Source organism: Lepidothrix coronata, unplaced genomic scaffold (genome assembly GCF_001604755.1).
Source record: "Lepidothrix coronata isolate B3197 unplaced genomic scaffold, Lepidothrix_coronata-1.0 Scaffold155, whole genome shotgun sequence".
NCBI classification, from domain to species: Eukaryota; Metazoa; Chordata; class Aves; order Passeriformes; family Pipridae; genus Lepidothrix; species Lepidothrix coronata.
The window spans coordinates 217,192-237,545 of record NW_016690335.1 but is presented as its reverse complement, the minus strand read 5'-3'; the positions used below and the strand labels follow the sequence as shown (position 1 = coordinate 237,545).

Genomic DNA, 20,354 nt, shown 5'->3' with positions numbered 1-20,354 from the left:
TTTAAAATGAGAATAACTCCACACAAGATATGTAAAAGCAGTTTAGTATGAACTTAGTAATTTATTATGGTTTTAGTACTTGGTCCATGGCAAAAAAGTTAAGTAAGAGTCTGTGCTCTATTACCACTGCAGAACAACAGGACTGAGAAACTCTGTACAAGCCTAATATCTAGAACCTAATCTTTTTACATCAATTAATAAAATGAATCCTGGCTGACTTTTGTGTAATTCATCTCTCATTGAGCTCAAGGAAGACATGTAGGAGCCATTCTGAATATAAATTTTAAAAAATAATTATAGTGATATATAGTGATAAGGACCCATTTAGAGTAAAGAGGTGAGCTCAGTGAAGTACAAGAATACAACTGTTCAGACACGTTCAGGTAAAAATGAGGCAATAAGATGCTCTGTTTCACTCACTCTGAAAAATTTTATTTTGTTAGCATCCTCCTCTACAAACACTCCTTTAACATTAGTGTTCTGTAAACTGAATTAGAAATTAAAATAAATTTTTCTTCTCTTTTCTTTAATGTCATTCACCAAGTTGCTGCACTATACCCAGTTCCTTTCTCTGTCTGTATTTCAATTTCCTTGGTTAAGGAAAAATTTATGAACTTAGAGACTGAGGTTGACATGTCCCATGTTTCTTGTGTGAGGAAACTGCTCAGCAATGGAGACTGCAAGGTCCAGTTGCACAGGTCCTTAGATGTATCTGTGTTAGCCTTCCTACCCGACAGGTAGGAAACATTCAGAGCTGTTGAAGCTCAGGATAACCTCTGTGGATTATGTGAACTGATAAGCAAATGGAGCCTTTCATTTAGCTGATGAGAATTGCAGAATTTCTTTGACAAAAATCATGTTGTTCAGAAAGCCCAAATAGTCTTCTACTGTGCTATTCCTTGCATTTATTTCTGCACTTTTTTGAGAGTTTCTTGGAATTTTATTACTGTCTCTCAGTTTTCTAGACTGTCTTTCTTGGGTTTAACTCTGTCAACTCACCCTTGTGGTTTCCACCATGGAGATCCCATCCTACCTTCTGTTGTTGCTCAAGAAACAGCAGAGAAATTTTGGTAGTGTGAAGGAGAATATGAAGGATGTATGTAGAGACATTTCTTACAGTATTGTTGCAAGAGATAAGTTACTAGAATGTTATGATTTACTATTTCTAATAATCTTTTAAAATGGCTTTACCTATGCATTTGCAGTCATGAAACTTAGATTATACGTAGCTACTTGTGCTGTTAAGACAGTGTCAGGTGCTGACTTGGAGGGACAATGTAAGACTTGCTTCTCCTCCTTCTTGTCATCCTCCTCCTCTTCTTCTTTCCCTTCTTCCCCTTCTTCTCCCTTCTTTCATTAGCTGACCTTACTCTCCTATATGAATCAGATGTCTTAAAATATGTAACATTTAAGCTTTACTAAAAATAAAGAGTTAACATTCTGATGAATTTTTGTTTTAAAGTAACTTCAAAAGATGGCAAAACATCCATTTTAATAGGAAATAGTAGGAAGGAAGATATGGAACACAGTGATAATGGATACTTATGGTAATCATACCAGGGAGGGTGAAACAAGTATGTTCAAAGACTGTTCTAATTACAGGTTTTCCTCTGATTTCAATATGAAGTTCTTAGATTAATTTATTCTTTGAAGTTACACTGAACTGCAGATCCTGAAGTCTCCACTTCTAGTCAGGGTAGCATTCATTGATACTGAAATGTTCTAATAGTGGTCTTTATGTAAAAAATGGCTTCAGAGCACTAAATTGTACTAACTCTTTCAGACAATTGACTTGACTTAGAGATCATCCTTAAGACATATCTTTTTTCTCAGGAAAGTTTATTTTCATGCTGATATCATTGCTTTGTCAAATAATGTCTGACCTTTTCCAAATACTATAAAGCCATTATTAATATCTATTGTAATCTTTTGATCAAATTTACACTATTACCTGATAAAGTATTGCACAGATATGTTGTTTATGTTTGTGAATCTTGTGTGGGACTCACCACTGCATATCTAAACTCCCTTTGTCCAGAAACATTCTGGTGTTCACTTCTTTTTATCTTTCTTTTCTCTCTCCCTTTTTTTCCTCTTGAAAGCAAGGAAGATATGATATTTTATAATATATAATTTGTGAATTAAAAGTCAGCAGAAAATTTCAGGTTCTCATGAGCAAGTTAGGCAGGGCATTGGTGAGAATGATGTACTGAGTAGATTGCAAAGTGATAAGTCATCATCACACTGGCCCTTTTAGCTTTATTGTCTGCTATGCAATATCAGTAGTCTTCTCATAGACTACTACATTGATATGTGCCGTGTTACCTTCAGTCCTTGCCAGGACAGCAAGAAGTAATCTGACAGGTATTAAAAAAGCAGTATTTCATTAAAGTAGATGTAATGATATCAATTTATATCAAATGGCAGTCTTATCATTCTTAGTTTGTTGTGTCAACCTAGCGCTAGAAGTGATATTTCTGATTGAGGGTAATCGTTTTTCTTTGTCTTTCTTTCAGAATGCAAGAAAAATTGAGTAACTGAAGTATTTTAAAGTCATCAGTTTTGAGGGCACTTTAAAGCCAAATTCATAAACATGGTAGTGACTAATTTCCTGTGAAGAATGGAGGTCATCCACGAAGTTTAAAATCATGATTTTTGAAATGGCTATGTCTTTGGCACTTTTGGTAATTATTGTAGAATCACAGAATGGTTTGTGATGGATAGGATCTTTAAGATCACCTCGTTCCAAACCCCCTGCCATGGACAGGGACACATTCCACTACCGAGTTGCTCAGGGCCCCATCCAACTCCTGAACATTTCCAGGGATGGAGCATCCACAACCTGTTCCTCATCCTCACAGTGAAGAATTTCTTCCTAATATTTCATCTAAACTTGCCTTCTTTCAGTTTAAACCCATTCCTCCTGGTCCTACGAGTAGATGCCCTTGCCAAAGTGCCTCCCTGGCTTTCCCATAGGCCACCTTTAGGTACTGGGAGGCCACAATAAGGTCACTCTAGAGCCTTTTCCTCTCCAGGTGAACAACCCCAGCTCTCTCAGCCTGTCTTCATAGGAGAGGTGCTCCAGACCTCTGACCATCTTCATGGACCTCTTCAGGACTTGCTCCAACAGGTCGATGTCCTTCTTATGTTGGGGACCTGGGAGATGGATGCAGGACTCCAGGTGGGGTCTCACCAGAGTAGAGGGAGAGAATTGCCTCCCTTGACCTGCTTGTCACACTTCTTTTGATGCAGCCCAGGATACAATTGGCTTTCTGGGATGCAAGTGCACATTGCCAGGTCATGTCCAGCCTGTCATACTCAAGCACCCCCAATAAATCACTGTGATGAAGAAGTGTCATTTGGGTAATGCCAGCTGCCAGCTCACTCCCATGTGGGGGAGATAATTAGAAAAGGAAAAGGTAGAAAACTCATAGGATGAAATAAAAACAATTGAACAGGGAAAGAAAAACCTGTATGTATAAGAAATAAAAAATAAAAATTTCAATCTCTACTTCCCAGGCAGGTGTTCAGCCATCTCCAGGGAAGCTTTTTCATCACATGTGATGGTCACTTGGGAAGACAAACGCCATCACTCTGAACATCCCCGCTTCCTTTTACCCTGAGCTTTTTTTTTTTTTTGCCTTTTTCCAACCTTTCTGATAGAGGAACACAGTTCAGGATTGTTTACAGCAGTCTCAGAATTACTCTAAACTACTAATCCCTCGGAAAGCGTGCTCATAGGGGTTCACTATACTGTAAGAGATGACCAGAACCAGAATGCTCTGACATTCTCCCTGACAAGCCTAGAATTGGTTTAAATCACCCTGGGGGATTGCTGACATGTAACTAGGTATTTGGGTCTATCTTAAAGGCTATAGACCATTTCAAATCTGTTTGTACAATGTGATAGTGTAGTGATAGGTACTGGGCTATTCATACTATGGAAAACCAAAATAGCTCCTAACACACAGTCTGCCTGTAGATAGACTATTTTGGTTTACCCCCTTTGGAGTTGTTCCTTTCTATCTGTTTGGCTTGTTTGATACATTTTACCCCTTAGGTCCTTTCTAATATTTGAAACACAAGAAATGTGCTAGATAACTCCATATGCTTGTCTAATTAACCAGGACTTAATTGATAGGGTACAGAGAAAAGTGATCACTTTTAGGATATTATTCAACTGGGTTTAGATTTATCCGTTTTTGCAGGTATTTCACAGACTTGGCGTACCTCCCGTCTGTGTTAAGGGAAGGAATCAATGCTTTGTAACAGGCTCAGACAAAATCAGAGAACAACATTTGGGAGTTGAAACAGGCAGGTTTTGAAGAAATACCATGGTGTCATCAGATCTCTAGCCCGCAGAATTAGTGTTGTACATGCAAAATATCAGTCCTTACGTTACATGTCACAGAGTTTGGACTGCACGAATGGTAAAGCTGCTGATGTTTCAGGGGCTTACTGACAGTGCACGAATGATTGACTAAAAGAGAAAATAAAGTTTCTTTTGTGGCTGGAGTTTTCAGTGGTAGGTCAAACATCTAGCTTTATGTAGAAGGCATCTAGCTATATTTTGAAGGCAAAAATAAATATCAGGATTGTTTGCTGGGCATCCTCAGAGTTTTATAATGCAGCCCTCATTTTCTAAAGCAATTACAAATGGGTGTAAACTGGTGAAGTCAGTTGAATTATTCATGTCTGTCATGTACACAGAGTTTTACAAGATTGACAAGAAAAGGGGTCCCTTGAGCAGGGGGATGTAATTAGGTCATAAAATAGCCAGATAGAGGGAAATAAAGATGACATGGTCAGTTAAGTCTGGCAGTTCCTAACTTTCAAATGTTTGGTGTGCAATCTGAATAATCTGTTACATTTAGTATAGAATACATAAAACTTAGTTAGTGAAGCTTCTTACAGAGACTTTATTGTTTTGTGCAATAGGGAATGTCCTGGCTTTTAGGCTGTTTCTATGAGAATCTCAAGGTATTGTTCTCCCTCCAATACTAGGTGCATACAACTATATTTTCTTAGGCAATCATAAATCTATTGGGCACACATAAGCATAATTCTGGCTGAACTGTTTCAGCAGTTCTAGTGGTTTACTTTATTTAACTGAAGGACGAATCTGTGAAATTTTAAAATGTTTATTTCATTTTCAGAGTTAAGCACCACCCTTGGTACCTCTGGTTTCCACTAGCACTTGACATTTCTTATCCCTCAGGGTTAACTTAATGTTTATTAAATCACTAAGTAACCCCGTTTCTCTATGATATCCTTATAATATCTATGTATGTTTTACATCTTTGAATTTAAAAGCTTGTACTGTCTCTAAATATGGAGAAATGTTTATGCAAGACACTAAAATACCACAGCACTGGATTTCATTTAAAAGTATTAAATAGTTATAAAAATAGATAGAATTATATTTGTGCACAAATAAGCATATTGAAAGTTCTTGGCCCATATCTCACAAGCTGATAGAGTCCCATGTGCCTATAATAAACAGCTAATATCATTAAATTATTTTAGAACCTTGATGTTTCAACAAAAATAATTATTAAGTACTTCCTAATTTGCTGATGTCACATAATAGCAAAGATAATGGACATAGATTTATAGATGGTAGTAAGACATTCAGTTAAATGCCTGACATAGAAATAAATATGTTAAGATCTTATAAACTACTGATATCTTCACTAATCCTTATCCAGTGAAGCTCTTTTAAGGAAATGCCTGTTAATTTGTTGACCTCTTAAATTAATACAAACAACATATATTTAAAATAAATATTTTAAAGACGTAAATAAATAAGCAACTATTAGTTTATGCCAGTGGCACCAGACAGGAACTTTCAATTATTGAATTAATGTGCAAATTGTCACATAGATAATTTTAGTATATAGTTCTAAAATAATACCTTTGTATTTATTGCTTAGTTAAATATAATTGCTTTCTTTCAGTGCCTAGAAAAATACTAGTTCCTCTCGAGTGCTGTTTTTTATGCTCACAGGGCTTATATAGATGCAGTCCTGCTGCCCCACACTCAAAAACAACTGTGACCTTCCTGCTGTTTTTTTTTTTCCTGTGGATCTGCAGCTGTTAAATTCTTTCCACTCAACTCAGATATTCATGGCACCCTTTTTGTCCTTATCTTGATATTCTTTACAACCATTTAATCTTCAGCGGAACAACCTGGAATGACACTTCCTAAAGCTAGATTTTCTAGGCAGGCTGAATAATAGTAGGCAGCTAATACTGGTGACATCTGAGAGCAAACACAAAATCCTATACAAGCATGCACATAAAATCCTTTTACATGTCTTAATCACTGGATCCTACTTTGCTTTTTTTATTTAGACCAACATGGCATTAATTTAACATCACCTGTTTTAGCAGAATTATTCAGGCTGTACTCTGCTCTAAATGAGAGCAGAAACTGGTCCAGTATTGGTACAGTATCCCAAGGGGACAGCCTTAGCCTATCTTGAAAAATGTTTCTTGTATGTAGTTTGTCCAACCATTATACATTTCAGAGCCAACAGAATCCCTGTTACCCTGACTGATAGTACTCTCAGGGTTCAGAGGCATGAGGGGTGCTCCCACAGAAGAGAGTAGAAGTAGAGATGATCTTCCAAGAAGCTATTTTGTTTTAAGAAGGTCCAAAAATCCTTCCCCATAATCCCAATACACCTTGTCTGAACCACTACTGGACGGGTTTTATGTCTTTCCATTGCTCTTCGTCTGAGTACAGGTTACACAGGAGAAAAAAAAATAAAAGGAAGGAAAAACCAAAGTGGTTTTATCTAGGTGGAACAGCAAATCTAATCCTATTTCTCTTTAATATCTCAATTTCTATTTTATTCTGTTTTTACTTTCTGCTTCTGCAACATAAACCAATCTCAGTATATTTCCTAATGTGCTGGGCATTGCTTTCTTGGCCAATAATGAGCCAATAAAGTAGCAACCCTCCCTGAAACAACATCTCAGCCTTGGCCATATTGACCACCATAACTGGTCTACTCTGGCCTCAAATCGGGAGGTCTGGAGACACACCATCTATAACGCTGCTGATGCTTTTGAGGAAGCACGCAGGATCACCCTTGAGGAGAAAAGACAACACAGAAAGAATCGTGCCTTGCAGAATATACCATCTAAGGAGTCTTTCTGCTGTGCCTTTTGCAGTCGGATATGTCTATCTTGTATTGACCTTTTTAGCCACCAACGTGCTTGCAACAGACGTGGGTAGAGCCCTTCCCAAATCTTCGTTCGTGAAGCCTAACCATGATGAAAGTAGCAACCCCACCAGGAGACCAAGTGGGAAAGTTGTACAAGCCCACTGAAGGACTTTTAATTTTGATCCCTATTACGACATGACTGTGTCTGTGGCAGAAGCAAACTAGCTTCATTACATACCAGTCCTACATCACTGCTGTGTTAAACAGAATCAAATCAGCAGGTTAAAAAAAGAGTCGAATTTGTTCTACAGTCCATATAGTCTGTGTACAGTGAAGCATTTTATTGCTCTATGTGCATGTTTGTGGAGTGCCCGAGCATGAAGAGACAGTTAGCTGTGGAAGAGACCTACCTATCAAGAGCTAAATGTAAACATTTGCTGAGTTAGAGTCAAATGTAATAGAGCTCCTTGTTTGCTCAATGCTAGCATATTTCTGAGTTCATGTGTGATTTTTGCCAATTTTAAAAATAAATATGTTTTACATTGCTTTATCAAGGTGAAATGGGAATATCAGCTTTAAGTAGGATGGTACAAAAGTATTGTAATGCAAATCTTTAGCAGATGTTGAGAATTCATTTTTTTTATTTGCATAGTTGAATCCACTAATCCCAGGAGCCAAACTATAATTTATATTCTACTTATTATTCTGCTGCCACATTGTCTGAGATGAGGAAGCCTATGCCTAATTACAGGAAGTATATGAATAAATATTCCAGGATTAAGACACACATATCTTCATTACTTCTTCTCTCCAGAAATTAAAATTCATATGTCAAGAAAAGATTAAGGGTCGCAAAACCTAATGCAAAAAACCCATAAAATTTAGGAAAAAAAGATTCTTCCAATTCATTTCTTTGTCGTCTATCATAGGGTAGTATCTTTATATGAGAAATTTGTCTTACTTTGTATTCAGTCTAAATTGAAATATCCCAAATAGCCACTTCTTCTGCAAAGGTATTCTGATCCAGCAGGTTTCATAGCTGTGATCCTCCCTCAAAAGTCTGTTTTGAGTTCCACATGGGCCCAGTGGCTGACACACATTTGGGTCGCTGTAAAATTTTCTTCTGGGGTTTTTCTGAGTTTTTTTCCACTTCTATTTCTTAGTCCTTAATTTTGCTCTTTCATCCCAGTTGCGTACCATTTGTTGTCACTAAATATATTTTCCTTTTTCCATAGACACGCTAAAGCATGCTACGTATTCTCCTATACCTCTATGTAGGAAGTGAATTTTTAATTGTTGAAGCAAAAAATCAATATGTTTCATCAGATAAAAACATTTTGGCTTCCAGTGGCATGTGTACAAATGTTGTTGTAAAAATACGATACCTGGTCAGTTTACTGTAAGATCACTTTTAGCATTATTACTTTCCAGATTTCTTTCTATCAGCAAGTGTCTGTGTTGCTAGATTCATCCAGAGATAATAAAACTGCTTGCAGTCTATCCAAAATTGCTCTAATTTTATTTTCTCCCTTAATTCTTATTGGTCTGCAGATCTAACCATTTAATACTCTGTTGCTTGATATCGATTAAGATATTAAAAAACCTAACACAGGTATGGTAGACAGATACTTTGAAGTGTTGATTCATTGCTATATATACTTATTGTTTCAGGCACATTGCATTTCATCTTCACCTTTACAACAATCTGAATTACTTCTATAAGTCTGTAGGAAGCAGTCTCAGTGCACAATTTTTCATAAAAAGGTGAACACTACAGTCTTCTTATACTGTATTTTTCTACTTCTATAAAAGAAGCCCCAAATGGACTCTGCTGTAATCAGTTATTTATAAAGGCATCGTCTTCTTATCAGCACACAAAGATTTACTCTTCTCAAAAATTTTGAATAGCTGCTTTGGTTGTTCATATTTATGCTGTATAATGAGATATTTATGTCACATATTGTACCAAGATTGACAGAATCACTTTTTTTTTTTTTTGGAAACTATAATAATCTATTTCCCTTTTCTAATTATCTGGAATTTCCCATGTTCCTCATATTTCAGAAATAATTAGGTTATTCCTTCAAGACAAAAAAGAATATAACACAGGGAAGTGGAATGAATAAATATGTATCCTTTATATACAGGTAACATTAATCAAAATTCCATCTCGTTCTTTGCTGCTCACTGCTTTTATAACTTTTCTACTGGAAATTTTTCAGCCATCCTTTTTTTTTCTTAAAAATAAATTAGATATCTCTGTACAGTAGCTAGACTCTAGATATTTCAGCTCTCACTTTGATAGACTTTTCAAATACAAACCTTGCCTAACCCACTCTCCCCATCCTCCCCAAATCCAAACAAACAAAACTAAAAATTCTGAGTTATAAGCACATAAGAACACGAGTTCTGTAAACAAAGTTCATTTCTTTCACATTCTTCACAGATCTCAACAATACATCAATCTGTGACTGGTTGTCAAAGAAAGAGGAAAGGAAGTTTAGAAAGCGGGAAAAAGAGAATCTACCAAGACACTACAACCTGGTTTTACTCCTTTGTGATGGCATTTTTTTAATTTCTTCTAGCAGAAATACAGGACACAATTTAATTTTGATTGCTGTTTTTTATTCACTACTTTTTTAATAGATCACACTAAATCATACCAGTTTACTGTGGTGAACAGTACATTGTAGTAAACAAAAGAAAGAGAAAATGAAACTACAACATAATGAATTAAACTGACAGGAGTTATTATTTTTCCTTGTATAAGCTGTGATTGGATATTTAAAACTTAGAACTATATAACTTAGAACTCTTATAAACCTGCCAGCCATATGTGACTTTTATTTTTTAATCAACAAGATAAAGACGTGGAAAGAAGGAGTTGCTTTCAGGAAAGATTTGAGTTCTGGTGTTAGAAATTATCCTCTTACTGAGGACATTGGATTGTAGTCAGCAGCTACCTCTAATTTTATTATTTTGGGTCTTTCTTAACCAGCCAAGAGAGACCTAGGAAAAAGAATAGGAAAAAAAAAACCAAAATAACAAACAAAGTAGTTTTGTGGCTTCAATTCAAAGACATCTATGTGGTTTTATTAAGCTATTGATTTGGAGCTGCTTGGTTTTTTGCCCTTTGTGCTTACCGTGTTCTTTCCTTTAGTGTCTTCTATCATGTTGATGTGCTATTGAAACCGAGTAGTGTTTGTTCCAATGCTTAAAGATTTGCTGTGCATACAGAACTGGGAGTACAGCCCTACAGCCTATTTGTGCACACTCTGTGTAAATCGAATAGCATGCTGAGCCTTAGAATATTACTGTGGGTTACTGTGCCATAACCTGAACTGCAGAATATTCTGTCTCGGGGAAAAACAGCCTGCTGGATCTTGTCAGCTGTGCACTTAGGGAAGTGAGGGAGAAAATTACTAGATAACATCCTTATCTGTGAAGACCCAAGAGAACTGTGTTTTCCATATTCACAAGCTACCTGAAGGTGTTGGCAGCAATATCTACTTCAAAAAAACAAAAATTACCCTGATAGAGAGCATCATTCAGAAGCAAAGGAAGAGAGTTGAGAGCACATTTCTGCAACACTAGAGAATCCTGGCCAGTCTGTACATGCTAACAGTACAAGCCTGTCTAGCTGGAACATCTTTCTTCTGTTCAGGTGTGTGAAAATGACAAGTTAGGACAAGGAGACTACTAAGGAAAAAAGTGGAGAAAACAGAGCTTCTCTTACACTGATGTCATGTGGAGGGGCGTTGGGGAGAGCTCCTCCACCGATGGTAGCGTTCCCTGTCTCCACTTTTAAATAGAAGAGGTCTTGCATTTATTTCCTAATCAACACTACATTAGTCTTAACATGGTGGTGGAGAGATATTGATTTTAATTAATCCTTTAGATCTCCCTGATTTGTATTTTTTTTGGTTCCCTTAGTGAATGAGTTGTTCTGGCTATGCCATGAAATACTGGGTTTTATTACCTTCTTGGCTAGGAAGGAGGTTCAGTTTGTCTAATATAAGATGTCTAGGCTGGAGTCAAGAGCATCTTTTCACTCAGTGGAAAGACATGGTGTACATACAGTGCACAGTTATCTGACCTATTGTAAACATCAATATTACATTAGGGAATATGACACCAGAATACTCTATTCTACTGAATCTTAAGAAAGTCTAGAAAACTAACTCACCAATCCAAAATTAGCTGAAGTGTATTTCACGGGATTAAATCAAATCAGGGAACCATTGTGGCTGAAAAATAGTTACAAACTTTGTGTTGTTTTTGTTTAAGCAGCCTTATATAAGATAAAAATGATTGATAGCAATTTATAACACCAGGCATAAAGGTACTTTTTCATTCTATGTGCTTAACCAGTAGATTTGAACAAGAGAGATGGGAGAAATAAGTTCACTTAGTTAGTTACTCTGTTAGTTACTCTGTTAGTTAGTCTGCAGGATGAGTAACTCAGTCAAACAAGTAGACATAAAGGTGAGCTTTCTCTCAGTCACGCAGAATGCAAACATCCAGTCTGGACTTCTCTTCTGAGTCAATCTATGGTCAGTGGATAAAGGCACCTCCAGAGGGCAATATCTTCTTATTTTAGCAAAATATCTGGAATGCATAGAACAAGTCACCCTACAGAAATACCTGTCTTTACAGACTGGTTTGAGAACAAGGTGACTAACTCAGGCTAGGAGCATAGCTTTTCAGTGTCTAACACAGAAAAAGAGGATGGGCTAATGGTCGTTGTAGCAGTGAAAGAGCTAACTATAGAAATTTGTTTCTGCCACAAACTTCCTCTGCAAATGTAGCAATACATTTGGAAGATGATCTACTTTCCCCTAGGGTAGAGATTGCTTTAATGGATAGAAGGGAATTGTGAACTCTGATTAGACTTCCAGGATAATGTGGTGGAATTTTAAGAGACTTTTAAACATGGAGGAATACAGTGGATCTTTTTTGTCTGGCCTCCTGTATAGTACATAGATTGTAAAGAATGTTTTTCTGTGCTTGAATCCTATGATTTGCATGTATCTAAAGTAAACCTGAGCCAAACTTAGAATTTCAACCTTTTAATTTGGCTCTGTTCCAGAAATTAAGTATGTTTCTTTGGGTTTCTGCTGTAAGGGAGTTTTAGGCTGACTGCTTTTGCAGTTGCTTTTTCATGCTTTGGGAGTCAACGCTGAATCATCTTTGTTTCAGTCAGCAGTTGCTAAGCTTTCCAGCAGTTGTCTCTCTAGCACCTCTGATTTTCCACAATTTCTAAGATAACTGTTGATACAAGTATGGAGACAAGATGACCCCAGCCTTAATAGAAGTCTGTAAAACAAATGTCTTTGTGACCATACAGCTAGTTGAGCTATTGGGAAAATGTTATCCTTAGTTTTCTACTGCTAATCTGGAGTGTGAGACTAACTGAAAGGATCTGTGGTGAAGTTCTGGACCCTTCTTACCAGCATTCCTCCAAACAATTTGGGAGCTAGGACAGGCTAGTGACCAGTCGAAGAAGGCAGCTTAGATGTGGCTACGCTCTGTGGGAAGGTGACAGAGTTTAAGAGAACATAGCAGACTACATAATATTGTGTGCATAAATAAATCAACAGGCTGGGGTTTTGCCAGATGGTTTCTCTGCCAGAGAAACAGGCCCTCTTGCATTTCATTTACTAGTATAGACTTAGCCATGGAGCCCTCAGTAGGGCTGCTACCAGCCCAGAGGACATTTCCAGACTGCAGGAACTGAGATACCCAAGGGTCTGTGCAGCAAAACAAAACTAGAAATCTAGGTAAAATTTGGTCCTACAGCAGTTTACTTGCAGATGTTTCTCCAAAGTTGTCACAGCTTTTGGGACAACTGAGGAACCTGGAGTCATTCCAGCTCTGCAGCTTTGCCTACCATGGTCTATATGAGTTTTGGGACAGCACAGTTTTGGGTTGCAGCAGAGCTATAGGTGAATTCAGCTGTTAAAGAACTAACTAAATAAAATTTCATCATAAAATAGAATGTATAATAAATGTATATATAATTTATATAAATATTATACATTATTAAATATAATAAAATGTTTAGCATCAAGATGTATAAAATCAGTTTCTTTAGCAGTAAGTTGTAGTAAATGTTGTAATAAGTTGTCAGTTAAAGTTTGAATTTTATACATTATTGGACTTTGTATTACTTAAGTTTCCTTCCTTGGTTCTTTTATCTGGTACATCAAAGAACCCTTTAATATCCAGCATTTTCTGTCTTTGAAGGTACTCAATGCTGTAATCAAGTCTCCTCTTGCACTTCTTTCCAATAGTGTAAACTGATCAAGTTCCTTAAAGTCTCTTTGCTATATGATTTTTTGTTCAAAATTAAGAAAATGTTATTTCAGACTGATAAAAATAATTTTTTTCAATGTCACTTTCTTATGAATTACTCCTTAGGAGGCATAAGTCTTATAACACATACTGAAAATATATTTTCCTCTTTTTCAATGACCCAATTCAGTACCAATGGTATCGGCTGCGGAGGCTTTTCATTTCTTTGGCATTAATTTTCAGTGAGGCATTGAAAGAACTGACAGGAAGAAAATCTGGGGTTTAGGCATCAGTTGTCCCACACTGTTATTATCCAAGGTCATGTCTAATAATATACAAGATCTAAAGTGATTTGCCTTCTTGTTTTCTTCACCTTTATCAGAATCCCAAGCTTCCAGTTTGGATATTAAGATTTGAGAGTCAAAGGAGAACTGACAATTTCTGCAAAAATGTCAACCGGGCCAACATTAGAGTAACTCTACTTCTGCTCATTTTTCTAGGTATAAAGATTTGGCTGATACAGCAGCAGGAGAGAAGAAGTTGTCTGCCAAGGAGAGATGTCGTCTTGTTCTTCAGCAGTGTAAATTACAAGGCTGGCAGGTTTGTGATCTACAAAGCAATTAAAATATCATTCTTTAAACAAACTAGCTGAGTCATTCCCATTGTGGCAAGCCACCAGATCCTTTGCAGCAGTATATTCTTTTGACATTTAGTGTATGCTTTGGTATATTATCAAACTGATTTTCTGAATTTTCTAGAATATGAGTAGCTGTGATCATTGTGCCAAAAAAACCAGTGTATTCTTGTGGGAAGGAAAAGCTTTCAATTAAGCATAATACACTGTGTAAATTTTTATCCAGACTTTGGAAGGTATTTGGTATATACATTTTAGCAGTTGAATGGTTCCTGAATTACGAAAAACCCTACATATTTTCTTTCTTTACAATCCTATGCTAAATGCTATACTGTCATAATAGGGGAGACCCAAAACAACTAATTAGGATTTCCCATCTAGCCAATACCTTTGTAGGTGCCAACTTGCTGATCCACAGATATACCAGAGTACCTGGGGTTGCTGTACATCAAGTAAAGTTAAAAAAAAAAGAAAAAGCACCAAACACTGGACAGGAAACTCTCAACTTCCTATCTTGTTTCCTTACCTGATTTATATCCTACTTAATTCTCACCAACATGAACATTGCAAGGTGGATATCTCCATTTCTCCAGAGTACCCAGTCATCTCCTTTGGGTAGCTTTGTAATTGAGCAGGACTCATTTTTTTAACATATGCACTTTCTAAAGAAAATTTCCTTGCACAGTATGGAAGTTATTGTACAGAGATGAAGCTTCTGTGGCTTACTGTGTAGACCATTTCTCCAGGTGGTGTAAGCCTCAGATTCAGGCTTGTTTCCAGCCAGGAGAACTGAAATCTATTACACAAGAGAGCATCCAGACCACTTTCAGGGACAAGTATAAAGTTTAAGGACTAGGCAGATGTTAGGGCACTCCTATAGGCTTCTTTGGTTTAAAGGATGGGATCTTCTAATTCATTTATGACCGCTAAGTATTAAGATGCCTGGAAAAAGTTTCTGCAACTGCTTATGAAGGACAAGGAGTATGTCAGACTGTGTACTATAGGTCTTTTTCAGCAGCCCAGATTCCTTAGTAATAACAGGAACAAAAGTAGACCACACACTAGGCTGGGAGCACACATGCATTATCACCTGCACTGAGGCACATAAGAAATTTTTTCTTTGATCAAAATACTGTTAAGGTCCCATTTTAGTCACTAAAGGAAGTATTGGACACATGTAGCCTGACTTCCTCAATAGCAAAGACCAAAAGGATGGACCCTGAAAAAGATAACAATATGAAACCAGACTTGCTTTCCTTACCCAGGTTTATTAAGTCAGTTCTGGTCTGTGTTCTGCATCCTTGATGTAAGGTTTCCTATGAAAAAAAAACCGATTAACATCTAGAAATTGTACTTTCCCTTACAAGTACCTGGAGATGAGAGTACCACTCACCTTCAGAACTTGTGTGAGGCTACAAGCTTGACATTGGGCAAAGGCTGTGTAACAGTAATTGCATAGTATTCTCCAGTCATGAAACGGAAAGCAGGATGCCTATGCAGTTTATTTCCACTGGAGCCAAGAACCAGTATTACAGCACAAAAAAACCCAATTGGCCATCAGTGAAAGCCTAGCGCTCAAAACTAGTGATTCTATAGTGATTGGCATTTGAAAACAAGCCTGAAACCTTGAAAGACAAAAATGTTGAAAGGAAATTCCAAAACAGAATCCCTCCATCATGCAGAGGACTGAAGCTTGTGATCTCAAAAAGATTTTAGAGGTTCTGACTCCAGAATCTCATTAACACCAGGAAAAGTCAGGTGGGCAAAACTACAGCAGTGCATAATACATTGTCCTTCAAACCAGAAAGGAACAAAACTCTTCAGAGACATTAATAAGTTACATGGAATAAGAGGGTTTGGGGGTGAGAGTTGTACAATTGTCACTCAGTGACTAAGAAGCACATGGCAACAAAGTTGAAAAGAACAAGGTCTGAAAAAATGGGTGACCTTCTCTGTATGCCTTTTTGAAGCCACAGAGAGCTGTGACAAACAAGTGGAAAGATGAAAATCACAGAAGAAAATTTTAGGAGAAAATGCACTCAAGTCCAATTTCTTAAATGCCCAGTGAATACGAGCTTGATACCAACATATTTTGTATAGGTGCTACAAAACCATATACCCGACTATCAGCAATAGTGACTAATGTCTGTGTCACATAATGTCTCTCTCAATTATCTTTTTGATTCATTTGACTAATCATAAAAATTGAACTTTAAATAACAATCTAGATGAGGAAGCTTATACAATCTGGCAGTTGTCGTGAGTGCTTTTTTCTATTCTTTTACAGCAGAGGACTCTGGAAAAAAAGAAGAAAAAATTTAAAACAGAGAGGGAGGAAGGAGGAAAGGGAAGGAAAAAAGTAGGAAGCAAGGATTATGTCAGTTAGCAAACTCAGAAGAAAGACATGCATCACTAAAAATCATCCCAGCAGCAGAGGGTTATACATATAACCAGTTTATTCAGCCACTGTTGCCATCAGTAACTACTTCAAATGAGTCACTGCTGGAACTGAAAATCTATTTGTTGCAGGGGTTCATGAATAAATCAAAAAGTGTCTTCCCCAACACTGTTACCTGCAATTCCCTGAAGAGCTGTTGCAAATTTAGGTTGATAAATGGACCAAAAAGTAGCAAAAATAGCCTCATCAAAGATGATGATGTTTAGGAGAAAGCAAAACACATCTGAAATCAAACTCCAGCTTATATGTCATCATCAGAAGATGAGTTTGTCAATAAACTCCCCTGCAGAGGGGGAAAAAGAAGGAGTTGGACTTCTTAGCTGAGTGAATCTGGATGATACTTTTAACTTCCTTCTGATAATGTGCCTCACCATCCCATTTTGAGAAAGGTAGTATTAACCTGGGGGTGGGGAAAGTGCTCTGAAGTAAAAGCCTGAAAATGAGTAAAGAAAATGATCTCTTTGTATTTATTTCCTGCTTGACAATTTATCTTTTCCTTCTTATATAAGTTGTGTTTGGAGAGTGTTTTATTAACCAACAAAACAACAAACCCTAGACCCTATTCACAGAACAAGTTCTTTCTTCTCTTATAAATAGTGCAGTCTGTTTAGAAATGGAGAAAAAGTGCAGAAGATCCAATACCAGAGTCCAATTTTGGTTTATTTTCTACCATTTAGCAGAGCATAAGAGCAAACACTATCATCTAGCCAACATCTGGTGCTTGATTCAGCAGCTTCTGTGTTAGATTAAAGTATTTATTATCATAGAATCATAGAACCATTAAGGTTGGAAAAGATCTCCAAGATCACTGAGTCCAGCTTTTGACTGAACACCACCACGTCAACTGGACCATAGCAAAGTGCCATGTCAAATATTTCTTGAACACTTCCAGGCATGATGACTCCATCACATGCCTGGGCAGCCCTTTCCAATTCTTAGCCACTGTTTCAGTGAAAAAATTCTTCCTGATGTCCAACCTGAACCTCCCCTGATGCAACTTGAGGGCGTTTCCTCTTCTCTTATTCCAGTTTCTTGGGAGAGTAGGCCAAGCCCCACATTGCCACAGCCTCCTTTCAGGTAGTTGTAGAGAGTGATAAAGCCTCTCCTCAGCCTCCTTTTCTCTAGGCTGAACAACCACAGCTCCCTCAGCTGCTCCTCACAGGACTTGTGCTCCAGCCCATTCACCAGCTCAGTTGCCCTTCTCTGGGCTCACTCCATTACCTCAATGTCTTTCTTGAAGTAAGGGGCCCAGAAATGGACACAGCACTCAAGCTACAGCTTCACCAGTGCCAAGTACAGAGGGACAATCACTTCCCTGGTCCAGCTGGAAGCATTATTTCTGATACAAGCCAGATGCCATTGGCCTTCTTGGCCACCTGGGCTCATGTTCAGCCAGCTGTCAAACTGCACCCCAAGGTCCTTTTCCTCTGGGCTGCTTTCCATCCACTCTGCCCTCAGTCAGGAGCACTGCATGGGATTGTTGTGATCCAAGTGTGGTCTAACACTTGGCCTAATTGAACCTCATACGACTGACCCCAGCCCATGGATCCAGCCTGTCCATATCCCTCTGCAGAACCTTCCTGCTCTCCAGCAGACCAATACTCCCACCCAACTTGTCATCTGCAAACTTACTGAGGGTGACTCAATCCAAAAGATATTAAACAGGACTGACCCCAGTACTGAGCCTTGGGGAACCCCACTAGTGACCAGCTGCCAACTGAATGTGGCACCAGCCACATTCACCACTGCTCTCTGGGCCCAGCCATCCAACCAGTTTTTAACCCAGCAAAGAGTGCACCTGTCCAGGCGATTGGCTTCCAGCTTTTCCAGGATAATACTGTGGGAGACAGTAGCAAAGGCTTTACTAAAGTCCAGGTAGACAACAGCCTTTCCGTCATCCATTAGGTGGATCATCTGGTCATAAAAGTGAGTCACCTTTTATGAGGTTAGTCAAGCAGAGCCTGCCTTTCCTAAACCCAGGCTGGCTGATCCCCTGATTGTCCTGTATGTGCTGCATGATAGCACTCAAGATGATCTGTTCCATAACCTTCCCTGGCACCAAGGTCAAGCCGACAGTCCAGTAGTTCCCTAGATCCTCCTTCCAGCCCTTCCTGTGCATGAGCATCACATTGGCCAACCTCCAGTCATCTGGGACCTTCCTGGTTAACTGGAACTGTTGATGAGTGATGGAGAGCAGCTCACTGAGCTCTTCTGCCAGCTCCCTCATCACTCTAGGATGGATCCCCTCTGGTCCCATAGACTTGTGAGCATCTGAGTGGCTCAGCAGGTCACTAGCTGCTTCCTCCTGGATTACAGAGGGTCCATTCTGTTTGCTGGTCCTGTCTACCAGCTTGGAGGGCTGATTGCCCTGAAGATAACTGGTTATTCTGTTGAAGAGTGAGGCAAAGAAGGTATTAAGTACTTCAACCTTTTTCTCTTCGCATCCGATAAAGGATGGAGATTTTCCTTGGCCCTCTTTTTGTTGTTAATGTATTTATAGAAAGAATTTTTTTATCTTTCCCAGCATGGCCAGATTGAATTCTAGCTGAGCTTTTGCCTTTCTGATTTTCTCTCTACATGACCTAGCAACTATCGTGTACTCTTCCTGAGTTGCCTGCCCCTTCTTCCAAAGATCATAAACTCTCTTTTTTTCCCCCGAGTTCCAACGAGAACTCCCTATTAAGCCAGGCTGGTCTTTTTCCCTGGCAGTTTATCTTGCATTACATAGGGATGGAAGTGTTGATAGCTTTATGAAATGTTGCTGTTCCTTGAGTAAGCTGCACTGGAGGTAACTAAACTGGGACAATAAAATAGCTGTTTCATTGAAGCTGACATTACATGCAGTTTCAGTCATGCAGTTAGCTTAACTACTGGAATTATGAAAGTGCAAAGCTACTAATGAAAGGCAGTTTTTGCATCCTGACTCTCTGTGCAGCCTAGACAGGGTATTCTTTCAGCTTAAACATATACTTGATCACAAGCTTGACTACTTGCTGTGACTTCTAAGCACATCCGATGTAAGAAAAAATCAGATTCTAAATTCAAGACAAACCATTCCTACACCAGGCAGAGTGAAAGTCAGTGGTGAAGTCAGTGAGAGTTTTGCTGTTAATGTTAGAAGGAGCCAGATGATATTTAGTAACTTAAGAGTTAAATTGAGTGGAAGTACTGGGTGGTTCATGTAAAGCAGAAGAATCTCCTGCCCCCCAGAACATCTGAAGGTCTTTATATTAGGAAATCCACATTTTCAGTGTTGTGTTCATTTATTGTCATGCAGTGATGCATTAGCTAAGCAAAACCTACCATCCCAAAAGCATGACTTAACTTGCAAACATTTTCATGCTTTGGGAGAAGTACAGAGCACAAACAGTCCTTGGCTCTTTCTACTGACATAAGGAAACTTTCATTTGTTTGGATTATCATTCCTCACACTGTTAAGCTTGCAAATATAAATTCAATAAAAAAGAGTTAGCTCAAAGCTTACTGAGCTTTCTCATCAAAACTTGGAGCTCTACATTTTGTTTAGCTAAGGTCAGTGGTCTACAATTAACCCTTCTCAGTTACTTCAGATGGAACTTGCTGAAATGCAAACAACTTGTACCATACCAGAAGAAAAACAAAACATCGATTTAATTTGCTCTTGCTATCCAGCACAGCTGTTAAATACGAGCACTGCAAAGGTCAGACTTCACTGAAAGTGAATCTTTCAGCCTTTGATTGCTAGAAATGCTTGTCTGGTTAAAAGATAGCAATCCTTAAATAAAAGTTTTGTCTTCCAATTTTTAGTCTGCTTCTT

General features: G+C 38.1%; 1 protein-coding gene across 4 annotated transcripts in view; it reads left to right on the top strand.

The window, feature by feature from the left end:
- MYO16 (myosin XVI) overlaps positions 1 to 20,354 on the top strand; it is a 361,587-nt gene that overhangs the window by 276,037 nt on the left and 65,196 nt on the right. For all 4 annotated transcript variants that reach the window (XM_017828978.1, XM_017828980.1, XM_017828979.1 and 1 more), the window contains exon 28: positions 13,967 to 14,066. In XM_017828978.1, the coding sequence (XP_017684467.1) occupies positions 13,967 to 14,066 (100 nt within the window). The remainder of the gene's footprint in view (positions 1 to 13,966; positions 14,067 to 20,354) is intronic.